We start from the raw sequence: 24,545 nt of genomic DNA, 5'->3' as shown, positions 1-24,545 counted from the left end.
GTGCCTGTGGGAAAATGGAATTGTAATTCCTAATGGGAGCACTCATGAAATAGGGATGGACACAAGAATTTGGTTTCCAAATTCTGTCCCTTTCAAATTGGATTTGTGGAGTCACAAAATCCTGGAATTGCTGAGGTTGGAAAATCCCTCTGGGATCACCCAAGCTGTGCCTGATCCCCACCCTGAGCACCCAGAGCCACCTCCAGGGATGGGCACCCCAAACCTCCCTGGGCAGCCCCTGCCAACCCTTCCCCTTCCCCTCAGGACTCTCCAAACCCTTCCCCATTTCCCTCAGCATTCTCCAAAACCTTCCCCAGCTCCTTCAACTCCTCTAAACCCTTCCTCAGCTCCCTCAGGATTCTCCACATCCTTCCCCAGCTCCTTTAGGATTCTCCATCCCCTCAATGTCCCTCTTGCCATAGAAGTGGACACAGAGTTCCAGGTTCTCAGCAGCTCCCAGTGCCATTCCTGGACATCCAGCCATGTCTTTGTGTTGATCTCCCCCTGTTCCAGCAGCTCCCAAAGCCACTGCAGAGCCCCTGGGAGTGTCCAAGGCCAGCTTGGAGCCACCTGGGATAGTGGGAGGTGTCCCTGGATGGAGCTTTCAGGTCCTTTCCCACCCAGACCAGGCTGGGGTTGGTTGTTTCCATTTCCCCCATGTCCTGAGCCCACGCTGGGGTGACCCTCGTGTCCCCCCCTCCCCACACACAGAGCCCTGCTCAGGTGACAGTGACAGCTCAGAGCACCAGGGGATTCCCACAGCTTCCCCAAGGAACATCCCACATCCTTGGCACAGCCCTGAGCCCACGAGGCAGGAGATGTCACACCCTGGAACCGCTTTGCCTCCTACCTTTGCTGCTCCAGAACTTTCCTTGGCTTCAGCTTGGAACAATCCAGCTCCTCATTTCCCTGCTTTGCCAGGAATTTTGGTGAAACCAGCAGGGTGTGGGAGCTGTGTTTCCATCCATCCCCAAGACCTTGGATGCCCTGCATGGCAGTTGTTGTTTACAACTCTTTCCCCTCTCTCTGACGCTCAGCAATTGGTTCTCAGAGGTTCTGCCTGCCCCACACGTGGCTTAGAGCAGGAAGCCAAGCCTGGGAGCTGCAGCCTGGTGGTTTCCTGTTCTGTGCTCCCCAAACACCTTGGGGACAGCTCAGGGTACAACAGGAAACCCTCGAGGTTCCCATGGTTACGGGGCTTTTTGATTTGTTTTGGGAAATGATTTCCAAGTGGGAATGTGATGCTGTGACAGGAGGTTTGAGTCTGGGCTCGTTGCAAAATGTGGGATAAATCATGATTATCTCAATTAAGGAAGTTCTTTGTGCACTTTCGAGCCTGATCAGCAAGAAAGGAGATTTAATCAGTGGAGCAGGCAAAGGTTCACCCCTGGCTCAAGGACACCCGGAATTAACGAGCTCCAGGGATGTCATAAATCACAATATCCATGGAGACTTTGCTGGCTTGGCAAAATCCTGGCGGTCCCTGTGTCCTATGGAAGCCCAGAACGGTTTGGGATGGACGGGACCATAAATCTCATCTCCTTCCACCCTCTCGGGATCCAGATGTGCGGGGGAGATGGGATGGAGGCGGGCGGATGCAGATGTTGCCCCTCCTTCGCACTACAACTCCCACAATGCTCCGCGCCTCGCTCCGCCTGCCTACAACTCCCATGATGCCCCGCGCTCCCGCCCACCGCGCCGCCGCACCTGGCGCATGCGCACAGCTCCATATGGCTCCAAGATGGCTGACACAGCGACCGGGGGCTCCGGCACGGTAACGGCGCCTAATCCCCGGGGCGCGGGGCGGCGAGGGCGGGTCCCCGGCGGGGCCAGGCTGGGGGGCAGCGCCCCCGATCCCTCCGGGGCGCGGAGGCGGCCGCGGCCAGGCCGCGGAGCGCGGGGACGGCGGGCGGAGGAGGGAGGCGCTGATTGGCTGGAGGGCCCGAGGGGAGGCGGGGTTTGATTGGCTGAGGATGGTGCGCTCCAATTGGCTGACAGGGAACGGGGCGGGGCTTGCTCGGGGAGTCCTTAAAGGGGCCGCGTCCCAAAAGTGTCTGGAGAGGTTCTGTAAGGACAGGCGTGTAAATATATGTATATGTGTGTATATATTTATATATATATAAATGTATATGTATAAATATACACACACACACGTGCCCAGGTGTGTATACGAGTGCATAGGACGCACGTGTGTGTTTGTACCTGTGTACCTGCTCTGTGACCCTTCCCATTACCTGGTACCAAACCCTTCCTAGCATCTGTTTCCCTGACCCTTCCCACTCATTACTTGCAGCCAGACTCTTCCCAGTCTCTGCTCCCAGACCTTTCCCAGTCCCTCTCCTAAATCCTTCTCAGTTTCTCTCCCAGACCCTTCCACCTGCACCTACACCCTTTGCATGATCTGGTCCCAGACTCTTCCCAGTCCCTGCTCCCAAATCCTTCCCAGCCCCTGCTCTTTTACCCTTCCCAGTGCCCCTCCCAGCCCTTCCCAATCCCTGCTCCCAGTCCCTTCCACCTGCTTCCAAACCTTCCCTTTATTTGCTCCCAGACCCTTCCCAGTCCCTGCTCCCAAGCCCTTCCGCTACCTGCTTCCTGCCCTATCCCATCCCATGGATCCCATCTCATCCTATTCCATCCCATCCCATGGATCCCATCCCATTCAATCCCATCTGGTCCCATCCCATGGATCCCATCTGACCCCGTCCCATCCCATGGATCCCAATCCTATGGATCCCATCCCACCCCATCCCATCCCACAGATCTTATTCCATGGATTCCACCCCATCCCATCAAATGGATCCCATCCCATGGATCCCATCCCATCCCATCCCATCCCATCCCATCCCATCCCATGGATCCCATCCCATCCCATCCCATCCCACCCTGTCCCATCCCATGGATCCCATCCCATGGGTCCTATCTCATCCCATCCCATGGTTGCCATCCCATGGATCCCACCCCATCTGATCCCAGCCCATGGATCCCATCCTATCCCACCCTATCCCATGGATCCCATCCTGTCCCATCCTACCATGTCCCATGGATTCTGTCTGATCCCATCCCATCCCATGGATCCCATCCTATGGATCCTATCCCACAGATTTCATTCCATGGATTCCACCCCATCCCATCCCATGGATCCCATCCCATCCCATCCCATGGATCCTATTCCATGGATCCCATCATATGGATCCCATCCTATGGGTCCTACTTCATCCCATCACATCCCATCCCATGGATCTCGTCCCACCCTATGGACCCATCCTGTCCCATCCTACCATGTCCCATGGATCCCATCTGATCCCATCTGATCCCATCCCATCCCATAATCCCATAATCCCATTATCCCATAATCCCATTATCCCACCCCACAGACCCCACCCCACCTCTCCCACCCCTCAGCTCCCCCCTGCTGTCCCCCCTAACCCTGGTTTGGGTTGCAGCGGGCGGGCAGCAAGCAGGCGGGCACTCCTGCGGACAATTACCACCTGGCGCGGCGCCGCACGCTGCAGGTGGTGGTGAGCTCGCTGCTGACCGAGGCCGGCTTCGAGAGCGCCGAGAAGGCCGCAGTGGAGACGCTCACCGAGATGATCCAGAGCTGTGAGTGCTGCTCTCCTGGGAACGGGGCTGGGGGAGGTGGTGGGACCTGCAAAAGGGTCACACAGCTGGGGGCAAACTGGGAGGGGAAATGATGGTTTGGAATGCCATGGATTCCATGGATCCCATCTCATGGATCCCATTGATCCCATGGATCTCATCCCATTGATCCCATTGATTCCATCCCATGGATCCCATCCCATACCATGGATCCCATCCCATTCCATTGATCCCATGGATCTCATCCATTGGTCCCATGGATCCCGTGGATCCCATCCCATGGATCCCATGGGTCCCATCCATTGATCCGATGGATTAGATCCCATTGATCCCATGGATTAGATCCCATTGATCCCATGGAACCCATCCCATGGATCCCATGGGTTCCATCCCATGGATCCCATCCATTGATCCCATCCCATGGATCCCATGGGTTCCATCCCATGGATCCCATCCATTGATCCCATCCCATGGATCCCATGGATCCTGTCCCATTGACCCCATGGATCCCATCCTATGCATCCCATCCCATGGATCCGATGGATCCCATCCCATCCCATTGATCCCATGGGTCCCATCCATTGATCCCATCCCATGGATGCCATGGGTCCCATCCATTGATCCCATCCCATGGATGCCATGAGTCCCATCCATTGATCCCATCCCATGGATGCCATGGGTCCCATCCCATGGATCCCATTCCATGGATCTCATTCCATTGATCCCATGGATCCCATTGATCCCATGGATCCCATCCTATCCCATTGAGCCCATGGGTCCCATCCATTGATCCCATCCCATGGATCCCATCCCATGGATCCCATCCCATGGGTCCCATCCATTGATCTTATCCCATGGATCCCATGGTTTCTATCCCATGGATCCCATCCCATTGATCCCATTGATCCCATAGATCCCATCCCATCCCATCCCATCCCATTATCCCATTGCCATGGAAGAGGACTGATATTGTTGAGAGACAAATGGAGCTAGGAAAAAAAACTTTGAAAAGATGGCCTTGCAAATAAGAGCAGTGTGAAAAATGAGGTTTTCTGTTTTTGGTTGATTCTTAAAAGGTTTAATAAAATACAAGAAGGGATAAACAATAAAATAAAGGTTATAACAGCTGGGTTATAGCATTTAGTTATTAGTTTAGCATTTAATGTGAAAAAGGAGGTTTACTTTTTTAGTAGATTTTGGAGCTCCACATATTTGTGGAATAAAGAGAAACAACAAAATTTAAGAGAAACAACAAAACTTCCAGAGAAACAACAAAATTCCAGAGAAACAACAAAATTCCAGATATTTGCTTCGTGAGCTGCTTCTTGGAGCAGCTCTGCTCCTTCTCCTGTGGGTGTTGATGAAAAATTCAGCTCCAGATTGTTCTGAAATCAAGAAATGATCATTTCTGGGCTTATTTTTCATGTTTTACTGGCAGTGGCAAACACAGATTTTTTTAAATCCCGAGCATCCCCACACTCTAATCTTAAACACACATCCTGCAAAATGCTCCATTCCAGGGGCTGTTTTTCTCATTCTTTGCTGAATCTGTTAAAAATTCCCATCCCTGGAGCTGTGAGGATTAAATCTGGGGTTGTTTTATCCTGCAGATATTTCAGAAATTGGGAGGAGTGCCAAGTCCTACTGCGAGCACACAGCCAGGACCCAGCCCACGCTGTCGGACATCGTGGTGACCCTCGTGGAAATGGGTCAGCAGCTCCCTCTTCCCACCCTTCCCACCTTTGGGTTGGAAAATCTGCCCCCAAAATCTGGGATTTGGGCAGTGCCTGCTGCTGTGAGCACACACACAGTTTGTAGTTTTCCATTTTCTGCTCCCATCCCATTATCCCCTCCTTGGTCTATCCCATTTTTGTTTAATTTGGGAAAAATTCTGGATAGAGAAGGGGATTTTGACAGGATGAGCTACTGGAGTGATTCCTGTTTTCCTCTTTGCTGTTGCAGGGTTCAATGTGGAAACTCTTCCTGCCTATGCCAAGCGTTCCCAGAGGATGGTGATCACTGCCCGTACGTGGGGAGCCTTTCCTGCTGTGCAGGGAGCTGGGAATCACCTGGAATTCCTCCCTGCTGCCCTTCACAGAGCTCCTGATGAGCTTTCTGTGGGATAACCCCTGGGTTTGGGGGCTCCTGTAGTGGAGGGGAGGGGAGCTGGGTCACTCAGGAAATCCTCAGGGTGGTTTTGTGTGCAGGGCAGAGGGGTCAAAGATCCTTTTCTGTTCTGGGGTGCCAATCCCAAAGTCAGGGATGGGGTTTTTTCCTGTTTTTTTCCCTGATTCCCACATTTCCCCACTGCAGCTCCAGTGACAAACCAGCCTGTGACCCCCAAAGCCCTGACAGCTGGGCAGAACAAGCCTCATCCACCCCACATTCCCGGGCACTTCCCTGAGTTCCCAGATCCTCACACGTACATCAAGACACCAGTGAGTGAAAACAACATTTTTGTGCTGTTTGGGATCTGTTTGAGTTCAGGATCCATTCCCAGTTCAGGATCCATTCCCAGTTCAGGATCCCTTCCCTATCCCATTATCTATCTCCTGGCCCATCCAATATCTGCTCCCAGACCATTCCCAGTTCAGGATCTTTTCACATCTCATTATCCATATCCAGACCCTTCCCAGTTCAGGATCCCTTCCCAGTTCAGAATTCTTGGCCCATCCCATTATCCATTCCCTGGCCCATCCCATACCTGCTCCCAGACCCTTCCCAGTTCAGGATCCTTTCCCAGTTCAGAATCCCTTCCCAGTTCAGGATCCCTTCCCAGTTCAGGATCCTTTCCAATTCAGAATCCCTTCCCAGTTCAGGATCCCTTCCTAGTCCAGAATCTCTTCCCAGTTCAGGATCCCTTCCCAGTTCAAGATCTCTTCCCTATCCCATTATCCTCTCCCAGACCGTTCCCAGTTCAGGATCCCTTCCCAGTTCAGAATCCCTTCCCAGTTCAGAATCCCTTCCCAGTTCAGGATCCCTTCCCAGTTCAGAATCCTTGGCCCATCCCATTACCAGCTCCCAGACCATTCCCAGTTCAGGATCCCTTCCCAGTTCAGAATCCCTTCCAAGTTCAGGATCCCTTCCAAGCTCAGAACTCCCTTCCTAGTTCAAGATTCATTCCCTATCCCGTTATCCTCTCCCAGACCATTCCCAGTTCAGGATCCCTTTCCAGTTCAGAATCCCTTCCTAGTTCAAGATCCCTGCCCCATCCCATTATCCTCTCCCAAACCATTCTCAGTTCAGGATCCCTGTCCCATCCCATTACCAGCTCCCAGACCATTCCCAGGTTCAAAGTCCCTTCCCTATCCCATTATCCACACCCAGACCATTCCCAGCACAGAATCCCTTCCCAGTTCAGAATCCCTTCCCAGTTCAGAATCCTTGGCCCATTCCATTACCAGCTCCCAGACCATTCCCAGTTCAGGATCCCTCCCCAGTTCAGGATCCCTTCCCAGCACAGAATCCCCTCCCAGTTCAGAATCCCCTCCCAGTTCAGAATCCCCTCCCAGTTCAGAATCCTTGGCCCATTCCATACCATTCCCAGTTCAGAATCCCTTCCCAGTTCAGAATCCCTTCCCAGTTCAGAATCCCTGTCCTATCCCATTACAGCTCCCAGACCATTCCCAGTTCAGGATCCCTTCCCAGTTCAGAATCCCCTCCCAGTTCAGGATCCCTCCCCAGTTCAGAATCCTTGGCCCATTCCATACCATTCCCAGTTCAGAATCCCTTCCCATCCCATTATCCTCCCCACACCATTCCCAGCCCAGAACCCCTGGCGATTTCTGCCTGCTGGACCCCTGTAACCCCCCCAAACCCCATGGACACTGAAGAGCAGAGCCTGCAGCTCCTCCATCCCTGAGATATTTGCCAGTGGAGCTGTTCCATCCCCTGCAGACGTACCGGGAGCCGGTGTCCGACTACCAGGTGCTGCGGGAGAAGGCGGCGTCGCAGCGCCGGGACGTGGAGAGGGCCCTGACCCGCTTCATGGCCAAGACTGGAGAGACACAGAGCCTCTTCAAGGATGATGTCAGCACCTTCCCACGTCAGTGGTGCCAGAGTTTTGCATCCTTTTAGGGTTTGGGGGTTGTGCTGTGAGAACTGGGGTTTGGGAGTTGTGTTGGGAGCTCTGGGGTTTAGGGATTGTCGTGTGTGTGGGGTTTGGGGATTTTCCTGTGTGTGATGCTTGCCCTGGGATTTGTGGTTTGTGAATTGTCCCCTGTGTGGTGTTCAGGGATTGTCCTGTGTGTGGTGTTTGCCCTGGGGTTTGGGAATTGTCCTGTGTATGGTGTTCAGGGATTTTCCTGTGTGTGGTGTTTGCCCTGGGGTTTGGGGGTTGTGCTGTGTGTTGTGTTTGCCTTGGGATTTTGGGATTGTCCTGTGTGTGGGGTTTGGGGATTGTCCCATGTTTGATGTTTGCCCTGGGATTTGGGGATTGTTCTGTGTGTAGTGTTTGCCCTGGGATTTGGAGTTTGGGGATTGTCCTGTGCACCCTAGGATTTGGGGATTGTCCTGTGTGTGGGGTTTGGGGATTGTCCCATGTGTGGTGTTTGCCCTGGGGTTTGGGGATTGTCCCATGTGTGGTGTTTGCCCTGGGATTTTAAGATTGTCCTGTGCATGGGTCTTGGGGATTTTCCTGTGTATGGTGTTTGCCCTGGGATTTGGGGTTTGGGGACTGTCCCATGTTTGGTGTTTGCCCTGGGGTGTGGGGATTGTCCTGTGCATCAGGCTTGGGGATTTTCCTGTGTGTGGTGTTTGCCTGGGGGTTTGGGGATGGAGATTGTCCTCTGTGTGGTGTTTGGGGACTGTCCCATGTTTGGTGTTTGTCCTGGGATTTTGGGATTGTCCTGTGTGTGATGTTTGCCCTGGGATTTGGGGGATTGTCCCATGCACCCTGGGGTGTGGGGATTGCCCTGTGCATGGTGTTTGCCTGGGGGTTGGGGATGGGGATTGTCCTGTGTGTGCTGTTTGGGGATTGTCCCATGTTTGGTGTTTGCCCTGGGATTTTGGGATTGTCCCGTGCACCCTGGGCTTTGGGGATTGTTCCATGTTTGATGTTTGCCCTGGGGTTTGGGGATTTTCCTGTGTGTGGTGTTTGGGGATTTTCCTGTGTGTGGTGTTTTCCCTGCTGAGCACTGGAAGGTTGGGAAAGGAGCGATTTGGGGTTGAAATGGGGAGGAAAAGCAGAAAGCAGCTCCTGAACTCCCCAGGGCTCCCTTTTTTCTCCTGGTGGAGAAGGCCTAAATCCAAATCTCATCCCAATCCTGGCTCCACCCCTGTAACCTCACCAAGGAATTTGTTCTCCCTGACATTTTCCTGCTGCTGGGAATTTTCCTGTCTCTCTGCCTGCAGAGCAATGATGAGAATTCCCACAGCTCACTGGCAGCACAGCTTCACTGGAGAGGAACCCAACTTCCCAGATAATTGGGATTTTACGGTGGAGCTCAGGAAGGATTTTCTGTGTTGGGACACTGCTGTGTTTCAAACAAAAAGAGATTCAGAAAATTGGGAGTTAGAAACTGCCATATTTTAGGGATCAGGATGGGAAAAGCAGGAAAAGCAGAACTGTCCAAACCCAGAACCAGTGAAATGTTTGATCTCTGTAACTTTTGTCCTTAATTTCTGAGGGGAGGAATTTCTCCCAGCTTCCTGAGTGTGTCTCCTCTTTTCCCTGATGCCAGTGATTGCTGCCAGGCCTTTCACTGTGCCCTACCTGACAGCTCTGCTGCCCTCTGAGCTGGAGATGCAGCAGATGGAGGAGACGGATTCCTCGGAGCAGGACGAGCAGACGGACACCGAGAACCTCCCCCTGCACATGAGCACGGTAGGGCCACCCTGGGGGGCTCCTGGGGGCCATTCCTGCAGCTTGGAAACCTGGCTCTGCCTCCTGGAAATGGGGAATGGAAATGAACTTTGTCAGGGTTCTTCAGGCTGGGAAACCTGGCTGTGTTTCCTGGGAAATGGGAAATGGAAATGAACTTTGTCAGGGCTCTTCAGGTTGGAATTCTGGCTGTGTTTCCTGGGAAATGGGAAATTGAACTGAACTTTGTCCTGATTCTTCAGGCTGGGAAACCTGGCTTTGTCTCTTGGGAAATGGGGAATGGAAATGAACTTTCAGGTTGGGAAACCTGGCTCTGTCTCTTGGGAAATGGAAATGAACTTTGTCAGGGTTCTTCAGGCTGGAAAACCTGGCTCTGTTTCCTGGGAAATGGAACTGAGCTTTGTCCTGGTTCTTCACCTTGGAATCCTGGCTGTGTTTCCTGGGAAAATGGGAATGGAATTGAACACTGTCAGGGTTCTCCAGTTTGGAATTCTGGCTGTGTTTCCTGGGAAATGGAACTGAGCTTTGTCCTGGTTCTTCAGCTTGGGACACCTGGCTTTGTCTCTTGGGAAATGGGAAATGGAAATGAACTTTGTCCTGGTTCTCCAATTTGGAATTCTGGCTGTGTTTCCTGGGAAATAGGGAATGGAACTGAACTTTGTCAGGGTTCTGCAGCTTGGAAAACCTGGCTCTTCCTCCTGGGAAATGGGGAATGGAACTGAACTTTGTCAGGATTCTTCAAGCTGGAAAACCTGGCTTTGTCTCCTGGGAAATGGGAAATAGGAAATGGAACTGAACTTTGTCAGGGTTCTCCAGCTTGGGAATCCTGGCTGTGTTTCCTGGGGAATGGGAAATAGAAATGAACTTTGTCAGGGTTCTTCAGGTTGGGAAACCTGGCTCTGTTTTCTGGGAAATGGAACTGAACATTGTCCTGATTCTTCAGGTTGGAAAACCTGGCTGTGTCTCTTGGGAAATAGGAAATGGAACTGAACTTTTTCAGGGTTCTCTAGCTTGGAAAACCTGGCTGTGTTTCCTGGGAAATGGGTCTAAACATTGTCCAGATTCTCCAGTTTGGAATTCTTGCTCTGTTTCCTGGAAAATGGAACTGAACTTTGTCAGGGTTCTCCAGTTTGGAATTCTGGTTCTCTTTCCTGGGAAATGGGGAATGTTCTTCAGCTCCCTGCAGAGTTCAGTGCAGCACGAGGCTGGAGCAGGAGCTTTCAGTAAATCCCAAATTTCAGTGACAGGGAAGAGGCTTCTCCCTGGATCCCAGAGTTTCCTGTGTTAGAAACCAGGATGCCTAGCCTATCCCTCCTGCCCACAGGTTCTGGGGTTTGAACTTGGAATCCTGGAATGGTTTGGGGTGAGAGGGACCATAAAAATCTCCTCCCATGGGCAGGGACAGCTTCCCCTACCCCAGGTTGCTCCAGCCTGGCCTGGGACACTCCCAGCGATGCAATTCTGTGGGCAGAAGGATTTCCAAGCCTGACTTTGTTTTTTATTGTTGTTTTTGGCTGTGGCAGGATGATGCAGGACCTGAGAAGGAGAACACCTCAGTGCTGCAGCAGAACAGCTCCCTGGCAGGCAGCAGGAACGGGGAGGAGAACGTGATCGACAATCCCTACCTGCGACCCGTTAAAAAACCCAAAATCCGCAGGAAGAAGTGAAGAGGGGCTGAAATTCCTTTGGCTGCTCTGAGAAACACCCAGGGGTCAGGAGAGGATCTCTCTGCATGGTGAACTCCACTCCCATCCTGCTTTTCTGTGCTCACTGCTCCAGGAAAACCACTTGGGAATTGTCTGCAGGACTCTGATTTCCAGATCAAAGTGGGGAGGATTTGTTTGCTCAAGAGCTGAAGGACCCAGGGCTTGGATTTGGAGGGCACAGGAGCTGGAGCTGTGGGACACAGGGATTGGATTTGGATTTGGATTTGGATTTGGATCTGGATTTGGATCTGGATTTGGATTTGGATCTGGATTTGGATCTGGATTTGGAGGACACGAGCTGGAGCTATGGGACACAGGGATTGAATTTGAATTTGGATTTCAATTTGGATTTGGATTTCAATTTGGAGGACACAGGAGCTGGAGCTATGGGACACAGGGATTGAATTTGAATTTGGATTTCAGTTTGGATTTGGATTTCCATTTGGAGGACACAGGGGCTGCAGCTATGGCAAAGGGATTTTCCTGCTCCCACCTCCCAGCAGAACACATTTTTATCCTGGCAGGCTGGATAAAAAACTTCCATCAACCCTCAAATCCAAGGAATGTGTATTAGCAAAGAAACCTCCCAGGGAGGTTCCTCCTTTCGCGTTCTTGGCAGGTGAAAAGCAAACAAATCTTTTCTTTTATAACCTGAAGGTTTTTGGTGTGCTGGTAAAGGAGTGAGGTGTAAATCCAGAGCTCCAAGGACATTTTATTTCCACTTTGCAGCTGTGCTGGGGACTGAAAACCCCAAGTTTGAGAGAAAACCCTGAGATGGTTTTCCTGTCCCAGCTGCTTCGGGCTCATTGCAGTTCATTCTTGTTTTCCACACAGCTCAAATCCTTGCAGAGTTTTCCCTCCTTCCCCAGTTGCTTTGGAAGTTGGAAAATGGAACAAAGCTGCACTGATGGCAGCAGTGCTTTTATCACTAAAAGTTGATTTTTTAACCTGCTTTATTTCACCCCTTTATTTTTATGGCAGTGTTGTCATTATTGCTGGTTCTGGAGGGCTTTGCTTTCTTTTTCCCTCAGTATTTTCTTAGATAGAATATGGGTTAAATTTCCATGAGAAAATGCTCCTGTGGTTTGGTCCAATCTTCCAAGAATTCCAAGTTCACCTCCATGCAGTTAAAAGGATCCTCCCTCTTCCCCCATCACCCAGGAAGGATGAAAATAAAAAGAAGTTATTTTTTTTCAATGATCTCCTGCCAAATAATCTGAAATTAAATCTCAATCCCTCCCCAACGTGTGCCACTGTCACTTCTGCTGGTGCCTTGCTTGTACAGAATGACAAATGTACAGACACACCCTGTATATGTTTGTATATATCCAAAGGTTTTATCTTTTTTTAACTTTTCTTTTTTTTTTCTGCAAGGAGAAAAATCCCTTGCTGGGTAGGGGAAAAAAAAAAAGTGGAATGAAAATTGTAGTTTTTATGTTCATAATAAAAGAAATTTTATCTCCTTATGAGAAAATTGTAATTTTTATGTTCATAATAAAAGAAATTTTATCTCCTATGAGCAAAACAGAGTTCTTCACATTTCAGGAGTGGGACAATGCCTCACACATCACTTTTTTTTTTGTTAGAAAGAATTAGGTGGAGATGAACCACAGTGCCAGCCAGGAATACAAAAGTAAAGCCTTAAGCAGCTTTAAAACTCCAATTTTCAGGACAAGATAAATTCCAGGGAGCCAAATCTTGCTTCAAAGTCTCGCACCAAAAAGAGACAACTGTGACTCAAAAGTCAGGCTGGGAGAGCTTGTGAAAGTGAGAATTGGATGAATAAATTTTGTTTTTATGGCTCAGATTGGGCTGTGGGTGAAATTTGCTAGAGAAACAGGTGAAAAAAAAAAAGCAGGAAATTGGAAGAGGAATGGAGCTGGAATTACACCCAAAGGAATTTTGTCTCTCCAAGATCTCTCTGGGATTAAGATCAGACACATGCACGTGTGGGAGGCTTTGGAAACACAGAAATCAAAGCTCTGAGGGGGAAACAGCTGCCCTAACACCAGGAACTTTCTGTTTCAGGCCACATTTATTTTTATGACCAGATTCTCAGTTTCAAGCTTTTTTCTTTGTTCTTTAATCGAGACTATTTGTTTCAGCAGGGAAGGAACCAAAATGCAAAAATCCACCTGGTGGGGCCTGGTGAGGCCTGGTGGGGCCTGGTGAGGCCTGGTGAGGCCTGGTGAGGCCTAATGGAGCCTGGTGGGGCCTGGTGAGGCCTAATGGAGCCTGGTGAGGCCTGGTGGGACCTGGTGAGGCCTGGCCCAACCCCACCTTTCTCCCTATATTTTACAAGTGTCATTTTGGACACAAAGGCATAAAAAACCCTCCTGGTGTACCAAAAACCTCTTGAATATTCCTCATTTTTTCCTCTGATTGTGGAGGAACCCCCTGGGCTGGATATGAGGAGAAAATTGTGAGGGGAAACACGAGGAAAAGGGGAAGGTGGGAATGTTCATTCTCAGGAAATGGAAGAGCTGCCCTTTGGCAGTTTTTTGGCTTCTTCCCTGCCTCAGCAAGGGCTGCATTTTGAGGGTGTAAGAAACAAACTTTCTTTTTCAGAATTTTTTGGAATTTTTAAAAGTTTAATATGGGATAAAAAGGGACAAACATCCAGTGCTGTGGTGCTTTTGGTGCTAGGCCAGAAAACACCTCTGATGTTTTCAGGGTTATTTTAGGCACCAAGACATTAAAAACTCTCCTAGGATACCAAAAACCACCTGGATATTCCTCATTTTTTCCTCAGGTTGTGGAGGAACCCCCTGGGTTGGAGATGAGGAGAAAGTTGTGGGGGTAAACAGCAGGAAAAGCTGAGGGGAAAGTGGGAATTTCTGAGGAAATGGAGCTGCCCTTTGGCTGAGGTTGTTTGGCTTCCTCCCTGCCTCAGCACAGGCTGGATTTTGAGGGTGTAAAAAACAAAGTCCACTTCAGAATTTCTAAAAGTTTAATAAGGGATAAAAAGGGGCAAACAATTCTGGAGTTAACTTTCTTCCCAAGTGGCTGGAATGGAGCTGGATTTGCACTTGTGCTGAGCACGGCTGCAAAAACATTGAGCTGTTTTTGCTACAGCTCGGCAGATTTAAAACATTTAAAACATTTTAAATATTCGGTTTATTAAGCCAGGTTGTGCAGGTGAGTATCTCCAAAGGAAGGAGGATGTGGCTCCTCAGCTCTCGTACAACTTCAGGTACGCCTCTCTGCCCTGATTTTTCCGGAAATTTTTATCCACAGTCATCTAAAAAAACCCCAATTTTTCATTAATAACAATGAAAATGCTCCAGAAAAGGAAGGGGTGAGACCTAAACCTGTGCTTTAAATGAGATTTTCCTTCCAGCAGAGCCACACGAGGCAGTGGAGGCGTCACTTTGCTCCCTTGGGGGATGGAAAATTGCAGCGGAAATTTCAGAATAAAAGGATTTTTTTGAAGGGTTTTGCAAGCAGGTATTTTCTGAGAGAAAATCGCTTTGTATCTTATGCTCCTGGCAGGGAAAGACAGCAAAAAACTGTGCAAATGTGAAAGGAAAAGGAAATTTCTTCTCTCAGGAGCAGCAGAGGATAATGAACCAGTGAAAATGGGGAGTTAAAAGGAAATTTTTTTCCCTCAGAAGCTTTGAGGCAGGAAAGGATAACAAAACATGGAAGAATTGGGAAATAAAAAGGAAATTTCCTCTCTTAGAAGCTTTCAGGCAGAAAAGGATAACAAAACAGTGAAAATGGGAAGTGAAAAGGAAATTTCCTCTCTCTCAGGAGCAGGAAAGGAAAAGAAAACAGTGAAAATATGAAGTGAAAAGGAAATTTCCTCTCTCTCAGGAGCAGGAAAGGAAAACAAAACAGTGAAAATGGGAAGTGAAAAGGAAATTTCCTGTTGCAGAATCTTTGAGTCAGGAATAAGATCCCCTGATCTCCATCCTTACCTTCTGGACCTCCAATTTCACCATCTTCTGGGGCAGTGCTGGCACTGCAGCCCAATCTGGAGCCCCAAACTTCATCGGCCAAGTGACTTTTCTGTTTAAAGGCTGATCTATGTTGTAATTTCCAGGCCTAAAAGAAGCCAAAAATCTCCATTTCAGAGCTGGTTTTGGTGTTTGCAATTCCAGAATTTACCTCTGTGCTCATAAAAAATACAATTATTCCTTAATAGCAACAAGAATGCCTCAGAAAAGTAAGATGTGAGGCAACATCGAGGACTTTGGCCTGGGTTTTGAAGCAATTTTTGTTTCCTGCAGGGAAAGACCCATGGGAATTCCATGCTGTGGTGTCCCAGTCATTGTCCCTGAGCTAAATCATAAAGCAGGGAGAATTTTTTGGAGATTAAAAACCTTGGTTTTGGAGATTAAAACCCTCATTTTTGGAGATAAAAAACCCTTATTTTTGGAGATTAAAAACCTTACTTTTGGAGATAAAAAAACTTTATTTTTGCAGATTAAAAACCTTAGTTTTGGAGTTAAAAACCTTAGTTTTGGAAATCAAAAGCTTATTTTGGAGATCAAAATCTTTACAGGGAACTTCATCCCCATCTCCCATTTGTGCATTTCTCCCTGCCAGCGCTCCTGGTATTGTGAGAAAAGAATTTCAATTACCCAGGGAACCAATCCTTATCCGGAATCCTGGTTGGGAATCGAGGGCTGCTGGAGGAAAAGGGGACGTGGGCAGGCTGGCACCTCCTCTCCTCGCCCAGGATGGGCTGGTACGAGCCAGGACCAGGGGTCACCATCTGGGGGGACAAAAACCTTCCAGCATGGAGCATTCTTTGCCCAAAATTCCCACATTCCCAGGTGGATGTCACAGCCTCACTGGGGGGTATTTTGGCTGCTTTTCCCCTGTCTTGGGTTACAACACAGGATGTGATCAAAGTATTTTATCAGCATATTTGAGACCAGGTGGGGCAGTGATCCTGATCTCTGTGGGAGATATTCTGCTAATGGGCATCCATTGAAACCAGGCAGGGCAGTGTTCTTTATCTCATGGGATATCTCCTGTTCATGGCCATGGTTTATAAACCAGCTGGGGCAGTGTTCTTTATCTCCATGGGATATCTCCTGTTCATGGCCATGGTTTATAAACCAGCTGGGGCAGTGTTCTTTATCTCATGGGATATCTCCTGTTCATGGCCATGGTTTATAAACCAGCTGGGGCAGTGTTCTTTATCTTTTCACAACCCATCCTTCCTCCAGCCAGTCATTTTCTGCTCATGGCCATTGAGTCCCACTGTGGCACTGATAAAATCACTGCATCCCATTGGGAGTTGCTCCAACCAGGGGGAAGAGCCCAACATTTCTTACCAAAATAAAAACAGAGGGTTTGGGACACTAAGGGAGCCCCTTTCTCCACTGGACTCCAGAGGAAAACCGGATTTCTCCACATCCCCACTGGAGCTCCAGAGGGAAACTGCACCTTGTACAGGAGCACTGCTCCAACTGAGCCACATCTGTCACTGCAGGAGGATGCAGCCACCATGGGATGGGACTGCTGCCAACACCCTGCCTGACGGGTGTCAGGTTGTACTCTGACTGTGTCAGGGTTTGGGGTTTGTTTCTTTGTAGTGCTGTATTTCTATTTTAATTTCCCTAGTACAGAACTGTTATTCCTAATTCCCATATCTTTGCCTGAGAGCCCCTTGATTTCAAAATTACAATAATTTGGAGGGAGGGGGTTTGCAGTCTCCATTTCAAAGAGAAGCTCCTGCCTTTCTCAGCAGACACCTGTCCTCCAAACCAGGACATCCCCTCTTTTTTTGGCCTTTCCTTACCTGAGATTTCCCCTGGAAGCGCGGGGCTGTCCTGGCTCCCATCACGTATCCCCGGGTGCTCATGGGTCGGGTGCTTATGGAGGATTGGAGGATGTTTGACTGCAGTTCCAAAGCCAAAATTATTTATTGGTGATGCTTTAAAGGCACTGTTTGCAGGGCAGCATTAACTGAGCAGCAAATGTTATTTCCAATAAAGCTATTCCTAATAAAGTTATTCCTAATTATTCCCTTAATTTCTCACAATTGCATAGCCTCAATGATGGGAAAGGAGCCAATTCCTTTTTCCAGGTGGATTTAGGGATATCCTGCAGCAGGTTTGCAGGGTAGAAGTGCATGAGCAGCAAAGGTTATTCCTAGTAACACTTAATTTAATGTTATTCCTAATAATGTTATTCTTAATAATGTTATTTCCTAATTATTCCCTTAATTTCTCACTATGGCAGAACCTTGAGGTTTGCAGATTGGAAAACAAGATAATTCTTTTTTTCAGGTAGATTTGGGGACATCCTGCAGCAAGTTTACAGCGTAGAACTACATGAGTAGCAAATGTTTTCCTAGTAACATTTAATTTAATGTTATTTGATGTTATTCCTAATAAAATTATTCCTAATAATCTTATTCCTAATTTTTCTCATTATTGCAGAACCTTGAGGTTTGCAGGTTGGGAAACAAAATAATTCCTTTTTCCAGGTGGATTTAGGGACATCCTGCAGCAGGTTTGCAGGGCAGGAGTGAAATAAAGTTATTCCTAATCATTCCCTTAATTTCTCATTATTGCAGAACCTCAAGGAAGGGTTGGGAAAGGAGATAACTCCTTTTTCCAGATGGATTTGGGAATATCCTGCAGCAGGTTTGCAGGGCAGGAGTGCAATAAAGTTATTCCTAATTATTCCCTTAATTCCTCATTATTGCAGAGCCTCAAGGACCAGCTGGGAAAGGAGCCAATTCCTTTTTCCAGGTGCATGTGGAACATCCCCCAGCAGGTTTGCAGGGCAGCTGTGGCCCTGATTCTGCTGTGCCTGCTCTAGAGGAGCCCCAGGAGGAAAGGAGAGCTCACCTCTGGCCCCAGGTAACAGCCTGGCCCCAGGGAAGGGCTGCCCTGCACTCCTGGAATCTCAATTCCCAGCCTGTCTGGGGCGTAGTGGTAAGGGAACATTTTCCGATCCTGGCTTGTCCCGAAGGAGATGAGCTTCTGCACAGCTGGGGGAAATGCCACCAGTGGGATAAAGAAGGAAAAAAGAGAGAAAAAAGAGAAAAAAGAGAAAAAAGAGAAAAAAGAGTGAGCACGTGCTGCTCTCTGCCTTCACCCCCTGCCAGGGAACCTCTCTTGGCCCTGGATATTTGGGAGGGCTCTGCCTGTTCAAAGCCACAAGGGGCTGATTTTTCCCAGCCTGGGCAGGGAATTGGGATCTGAGAAGATCTCTGGGGAAGCTGATGGCAGTGGGGAGGTGAAGGAGAAGAAAACACAGCCCCCATGGGTGCCCCAGCTCTCACCTTTGGGGTCACGCCGTGCTGCCATCCTGCCCTGCCACAGCTCCTGGGACGGGCTCTGCGTGCTCCTGTTGCCACAGCCACGGGGCAGGGGGATGGCAGCACGGGGAGGGAGTAGGGAAAAGCTGAGGATTTGGCATTTTCCTCTGGAATGTGCTGGGTTGGCTTTTGGGGAGCAGCCCGAGGTTGTGATGTCACAGCCTTGGGGATCAACAACAGGATCCTCTCTTGGTTTCCAAGTGGCTACCAGGGTAGGGCAGCAAAAAAATGCCTGGCTGGGATTAAATCCAAGCCCTGCCACGAGCACAAGTGTGAACTGAGGGAATCAGGAAGCAACAAAAAATAAATATAAAGGACAAAAAAAGAGTCGAAGCAGGAAGCGGTCGTTTTTGCGCAAAGCTTTATTTAATCATTCATTTCTACTAATCATGTGTGCAATGAGATCAGAGGGATTGCTGAGCTGGAACGGGGTGGGGATCTCCACAGCCAGTCCCCATCAGCACTGCAGCTGCTCCTGCTCTCCCAGTTGTCCCCTCCAGCAGCGGTAGGGACGAGGGGACCGCGCTGTGTGAGCTCCTGAAGCCTGCAAAGCAAGCAGGATTCTCCTTGAGGAAAGGATGGTGTTGAAATGCCCCCTCCTCCCCACCCCCCTTCATGGCTCCACAGCACTGTGGCTTTGAGGCACAAACCCCAAAGTGTCCCCAAAATGTCCCCAAAGTGTCACTCACGGCACATTCACAGCCCCAGGCCCTTCTTCAGCGTGGAGATCAGCGGGTATTTGCCCTCGTGGCAGAAGTTGCCAGTGAAGTCATCCAGGTCGATGGTCCACACCATGGCTCCTCCAAAGTTGTTCTTCTTCAGCCAATCCACCTGTGGGGAGGGAAATCCTGGTGAGCCCAGAGCTGATCCCACAGGAGGCTCCAGCCTCATCCCAGCTGCCCCCAAACCTTGAGGCCGAAGCTCTTGATGTCGTCATAGCCGATCCATTCACTGCCCTTGTAGGCGTAGGGAACATCCTCAGGGGCATCCCAGGCCTGGGTGGCTCCAGAGCTCAGGAAGCTGCAGATCTAAGGAGGAAGGAGCAGTGGCAATGAGGGCTGGGTTAGGAATTCCATGCTGGGCAGTGCCCTTGCAGTGTGAGTGAATCCCACACTCACCTCGTAGTAAGCCAAGAGCCCGGCCTCCCTGGTGTAGGGTCCTGCGGGGCCGGGGCCGGAGCTGGGGGCTCCCACAGCTGTGTTGGATGGGCTCTGCAGAGTGAAGGTTTTCCCATAGGTTGGGAATCCCACCAGCAGCTTCTGAGCTGGGGCACCGTTGTTCTTCCAGTAGTTCATTGCATATTCCTGCAAAAAAGGCAGCGAGGCTCAGGGCAGGGCCAGGATGGGCTGTGGGGACAGCAGCCCTGGGCAAGAGGTCCCAAAGGAACTCACAACACTGAGGGTGCTGCCACTGCTGAACAGGGGGCTGTTCTCGCCCGTGGAGCCGTCCCAGGGCCCGTGGAAGTCGTAGGTCATGACGTGGATGTAGTCCAGGTACCTGCAGGGAATGGGGGCTGTGTCCTCACCTGGGAGCTCACCCCATGTGGGGCTCCCTCAGGGGCTCTCTGCAGCTTCCACTGCCACCAACCCACCCCAGTAACCCCAGCTGGCCACTCACTTGCCCAACTCAGCGATCTCGTAGCCAGCCTGGATGGTGGAAAGTCCTCCGGCCACAGCGGCGGTGACCATGAGCCGGGGCTGGTTGGTCTGTTTGGCTTCCTGCTCGAAGGCTGCCAGCAGTTCCTGAGGGATCCAAGGGACAGCACTCACCTGGGAGCTCTGGGATGGGGCTTTGCAGCCACCCAGGGCTCCCAGGCCTGGAGCCAAACCCACCTTAACCAGGACGGTGAAGAGAGCCTTGTCCTGGGCAGGGCTGCCCCTGGAGCCGGGGTATTCCCAGTCCAGGTCCAGCCCATCGAATCCGTACTGGCGCAGGAACCTGACCACGGAGTTGATGAAGGTCTGGCGGTTCTGGGGTGTGGAGACCATGGTGGTGAACCTGGGCAAGCAGAGCAGGACAGAGTTAGGATTGGCACTGAGCCTCTTCCTCCGTTCCCTCCCTTTCCTGGAGTCATGATTGCAAAGAGCTGCCTTGAACTCACTTCTGTGTGCCGAAATTCCATCCCCCAATGGCCAGCAGGGTCTTCAGGTTCCTGTTCCTGCAAGGAAGGGAGAGAAACAGGAGTGACCCCGAGGGTTTGGTGTCACTGTGACCTTTGCAGCCTGGGTCCTTCGGGTGGCAAAGGCCAAGAGCCAACAGGCAGGCCCAGAGCCGCCATCCCTGAGCTCAGAGGATGGCACTGTCACCCTGCCCTCCTCCCTCTTCACTCAGCATCGCTGTCCCCGAGCTGAGCCTGAAGCACAGGACAGGACTGGGCTGGAGCAGCAGCCCTGCCCAGGCTCCCAGCACTCACTGGTTCTTGAGGCCATTGAAGGACTTGTACAGGGTCTCATCGTTCCACTCGTACGTGGTGATCTCATTGTTGTTCATGCCAGCGAAGGCGTAGATCAGGTGGCTGCACAGGTTGGGGTCGATGTTCTCCGGGGTGTATTTGCCCTCACCAGGCCGGTACTGGGCCCAGTTGGTGAAGTAACAGGTGAGCACATAGGCAGAGCCTGCGGGGACACAGCGGCCATGGAGGGGCTGCAGTGCCCTGGGCACAGCCCGGCCCCTGGGGCACAGCATCCCCACAGTGCTGCTGCTGCTGCTGCTGCTGCTGCTGCCAGCCCGGGCTGGGCACAGCTCCTGTGCAGCCACCAGCTGCAGGAACGGGCAGCAGGCACCCTGGGACAGGGCTGGGTGCCCCTGGGACAGTGCTGGGCACCCCTGGGACAGTGCTGGACACCCCTGGGACAGTGCTGGGTGCCCCTGGGACACTGCTGGGTGCCCCTGGGACAGTGCTGGGCATCCCTGGGACAGTGCTGGGCACTCGTGGGACACTGCTGGGCACCCCTGGGACAGTGCTGGGCATCCCTGGGACACTGCTGGCGATCAATGGGACAGTGCTGGGCAATCCTGGGACAGTGCTGAGCACCCTGGGACAGTGCTGGGTGCTCCTGGGACAGTGCTGGGCATCCCTGGGACACTGCTGGGCACCTCTGGGTCAGTGCTGGGCATTCCTGGGGCACTGCAGGCCGTCCCTGGGTCCCTGATGAGCATCCCTGTGTCCCTGCTGTCTTCCCCTGTGTCCCTGTGGTCCTCCCCTGTGTCCCTGCTGTCCTTCCCTGGTCCCTGCTGTCCTCCCCTGTGTTCCTGCCATCCTCCCCTGTGTCCCTGCTGTCCTCCCCTGTGTCCCTGCTGTCCCCCCCTGGTCCCAGCCCCGCCGTCGGCTCCTTCCTCCTCTGTGCTGGGCAGGGCAGGTCCCGCAGCCCCCGGTGCCCTTGGGCTCCTGGCTCTGGCAGCAGCTGGGCTGGGACAGCAGCACCTACCGAGGTGGGCGTTCAGCAGCAGGGCCAGGCCTGGCAGGGCACAAGGAAACAACACAGGGGTCACTGCCTGCTCCTGCAAATGCACAGCTCTTGTGCAAAGCTCTGCTCCCCAGCTCAGGTAGCTGAGGGCTTCCAGAGAGCAGGCTAAAATTGGTCCCAGCATTTGCAGTTAAATGGGACAAGTGATTTCAGGTAAGAGCATAGAAAAGAACCCAAACAGACACCAAAGCACTCATCTGATTTTTAGATTTCAGTTTGACAGCACATTTCAATTCTACCCTGCAAAGAACTCTGTCCATGCTCAAAGCAGAACAGATCCCCAAAAGCAGCAGCAGGAAAGAAGAGAAATTTCCCTCCCCAAAGGAAGTTGTGAAACCTTGGACAGCAAAGAGAGAGCAGCATTTCCATGGCTGCAGCCCCTGTGCAGCAGCAGAGCGGCAGTGCCCGAGCCCCCAGCCCTGGCCCGGAGCAGAGAGCTCCAGTTTGCAGCAGCACTCACCGGTGAGCAGAGTGAGCTTGGCCATCTTGGACCAGACTGATGTGCCCAGGCTCTCTCCCCCTTTTATACCCTGCTCCTCTCTGCTGCCAGCCTGGCATCAGCAGCCGTGGGCAAACATTACGAAACTTGGCACAGAGCGGCGTCACCCAAGTGCCAGCAGGACAATGGGGCTGAGCCCTCCATGGAGGGGTCACTGCTGTGGGGCCGGGCCGTGTCCTGCTGCTGCACCAGCACATCAACAATGCCATTAGATTGCTGTGCCTGCTCCAAGGGTCCTTGCCGTGTTTGTGTCCCTCTGGGCACTGCACAGGGACCCACAGGGCTCAGCTCTGTGACCTTGTGCTGTCCTTGAGCCCTTGCCCAGGGCTGGCACTGCCAATCCCAGCCCTTGGGCTCTGCCAGGGTGGGGTGTCCTTGGTGGCACCGTCCCAGGGCTGGGCTCAGCGGGGCTCTGCCTCCAGCCCTGCAGAGTTGGGGCTCTGGGCTCTGGGCTGGGACAGAGGCACCTTGGTGCTCTCCTCAGGGAAGCAGACAGGAGCAATCCCATCACTAAAGATAAACCACATCAGATTTTAATGAGTCATTCTCCACATTATAAAGCAAAATTCTTCTGCAAGAAGCATTGTTTTTGTCATCTTTCCCTAATCTCCTGACACCCATGGTCACATCATCATCTCCCAGTTCTAGCTGTGATCCTTATTTCTCCAGGCTGGGATAAAGGCATTTTTCAGCATCTCCACCTGGGTGTGATCCTCACTTCTGGATCTCTCCAGGCTGGGATAAAGGGATTTTCCATATCTCCCAGCTCTGGCTGTGATTCTTACTTCTGGATCTCTCCAGGCTGGGATAAAGGCATTTTCCAGCATCTCCCAGCTCTGGGTGTGAGGCACCTTGGTGCTCTCCTCAGGGAAGCAGACAGGAGCAATCCCATCACTAAAGAAAAACCACATCAGTTTTTAATGAGTCATTCTCCACATTATAAAGCAAAATTCTTCTGCAAGAAGCATTGTTTTTGTCATCTTTCCCTAATTTCCTGACACCCATGGTCACAAGGACAAGGGGGGAGGACAACACAGCAGAAGCTGATTCTGACTCACTTTGTTTTCCTCAAGTCAGGGAGACCAAACCCTTGTTCCTCACCTTTGGGTAGTGCCAGCATCTCTGGAAGGGCTCCCCTGAGCATGGGACAGGCTTTTCCAAAGGACACAGCAACATTCCAGTGACCTTTGGCAACATTCCAGCCTCCTTTCATGGTGTTTTCCATGGTGACCTCCTGAGTGTCCTCCTGAGTGTCCCAGCCAGGGCAGGGACAGCCAAACACGTCCCTGAAGGGATGGCTTGGACACAGCAGGGTCAGCAGGACCATGATGGATGAGGTTTTTGGGGGAAACAGCAGATTTTGGGGATTTTTCCCAGTGCCAGCTGTCAAACACATCTCAGGGAGTGATCCCAATGTTTGTCCCCTTGGAATTTTCCATGGAGACCTCGCCAGGCAAGGCAGGGAGAGCCAAACTCCCTCCCTGAAGGGATGGCTTGGGCATAGTGAGGTCAGCAGGGCTGGAATGGATGAAATTTTGGGGAAAACAGCATTTTGGGATTTTTCCTGTCAGACACATCTCAGGGAGAGATCCTGATGTTTGTCCCTGTGGAGTTTCTCATGGTGACCTTCTGAGTGTCCCCAGCCAGGACAGGGAGAGCCAAACTGACACCAAGGTCAGCAGGGCTGGAATGGCTCAAATTTTGGGGAAAACAGCATTTTGGGATTTTTCCTGTCAGAAACACCTCTGGCTGTGCCACTGCCATCAGGACAGAGCAGAAGGACAGACAGACAGACAGACTCCATCCCAACAGCCATGGAATCTGCAGGATGAGAGTTTTAGAGGGAAAATTCAGCAGGAAAAGCCCAGAGTGGCAGAACCTCTCTGCAACCCAGCACTGGAATAGCTGGAAGGTCCCTGTCTGCTCTTTTTCGTTGGAATTCTTTCAGCAAGGACCAATTTTTGTGCTTTTTGTTACCTCCCAGGACTCCCAGGGAACCCATAGCAAACCAGCTTTGTTACAACAGCAAAAGTCCTGAAGGAAAATTCCAGGATCTGAGTTTGTTACCCCCACATGAAAGCAAATCAGTGTCCTTGAGCCTGCCCCAAACACTCTCCTTCCCACACCAAAACACCTTCCATGGATAACAGAGCTGAAAATGCTCCAGGGG

General features: G+C 51.1%; 4 protein-coding genes across 4 annotated transcripts in view; 1 reads left to right on the top strand and 3 right to left on the bottom strand.

Moving 5' to 3' along the window:
* CCND3 (cyclin D3) overlaps positions 1–1,159 on the bottom strand; it is a 35,646-nt gene extending 34,487 nt beyond the window's left edge. The window contains exon 1 of the mRNA XM_033080222.1: positions 851–1,159. The gene's annotated coding sequence lies outside the window, so the exon portion shown is untranslated. The remainder of the gene's footprint in view (positions 1–850) is intronic.
* A 555-nt stretch (positions 1,160–1,714) lies between these two features.
* Positions 1,715–12,633, top strand: TAF8 (TATA-box binding protein associated factor 8). Its single transcript, XM_033080325.2, has 8 exons — positions 1,715–1,774; positions 3,444–3,600; positions 5,208–5,306; positions 5,560–5,622; positions 5,911–6,035; positions 7,495–7,642; positions 9,279–9,421; positions 10,942–12,633. Exons 1-8 carry the CDS (start codon positions 1,715–1,717, stop codon positions 11,083–11,085), a joined length of 939 nt encoding a protein of 312 aa, XP_032936216.1. The 3' UTR covers positions 11,086–12,633.
* Positions 12,634–13,463: 830 nt separating this feature from the next.
* Positions 13,464–18,459, bottom strand: PIFO (primary cilia formation). The gene is made up of 6 exons (XM_033080327.1): positions 18,374–18,459; positions 17,937–18,079; positions 16,880–16,978; positions 15,711–15,844; positions 15,045–15,171; positions 13,464–14,365 (listed from the first exon to the last, which is right to left on the bottom strand). Exons 1-6 carry the CDS (start codon positions 18,396–18,398, stop codon positions 14,297–14,299), a joined length of 597 nt encoding a protein of 198 aa, XP_032936218.1. The 5' UTR covers positions 18,399–18,459; the 3' UTR covers positions 13,464–14,296.
* A 294-nt stretch (positions 18,460–18,753) lies between these two features.
* Positions 18,754–22,566, bottom strand: LOC117007194 (acidic mammalian chitinase-like). Its single transcript, XM_033080169.2, is given in 11 exon segments — positions 18,754–18,953; positions 19,099–19,240; positions 19,318–19,437; positions 19,528–19,713; positions 19,801–19,906; positions 20,027–20,151; positions 20,242–20,407; positions 20,511–20,567; positions 20,823–21,024; positions 21,838–21,867; positions 22,337–22,566. Coding segments are annotated over 10 exon segments (1,245 nt in total). The 5' UTR covers positions 22,455–22,566; the 3' UTR covers positions 18,754–18,953; positions 19,099–19,105.
* Between the last annotated feature and the right edge of the window lie 1,979 nt (positions 22,567–24,545).

The sequence above is a fragment of the Catharus ustulatus genome, chromosome 25 (genome assembly GCF_009819885.2).
Source record: "Catharus ustulatus isolate bCatUst1 chromosome 25, bCatUst1.pri.v2, whole genome shotgun sequence".
Classification (NCBI taxonomy): domain Eukaryota; kingdom Metazoa; phylum Chordata; class Aves; order Passeriformes; family Turdidae; genus Catharus; species Catharus ustulatus.
The sequence above is the reverse complement of the archived record's forward strand: the minus strand, read 5'-3'. Positions and strand labels throughout refer to the sequence as shown.

Coding starts and splice junctions, on each gene's coding strand:
- TAF8 (XM_033080325.2), top strand. CDS start 1,715: ATGCGCACAGCTCCATATGGCTCCAAGATGGCTGACACAGCGACCGGG. Junction 3,601..5,207: donor CACCGAGATGATCCAGAGCT/GTGAGTGCTGCT, acceptor TTTATCCTGCAG/ATATTTCAGAAATTGGGAGG. Junction 7,643..9,278: donor TGATGTCAGCACCTTCCCAC/GTCAGTGGTGCC, acceptor CCCTGATGCCAG/TGATTGCTGCCAGGCCTTTC.
- PIFO (XM_033080327.1), bottom strand. CDS start 18,398: ATGGCAGCACGGCGTGACCCCAAAG. Junction 18,080..18,373: donor AGCACGGCGTGACCCCAAAG/GTGAGAGCTGGG, acceptor CATTTCCCCCAG/CTGTGCAGAAGCTCATCTCC. Junction 16,979..17,936: donor GCTGTTACCTGGGGCCAGAG/GTGAGCTCTCCT, acceptor TTGGAACTGCAG/TCAAACATCCTCCAATCCTC.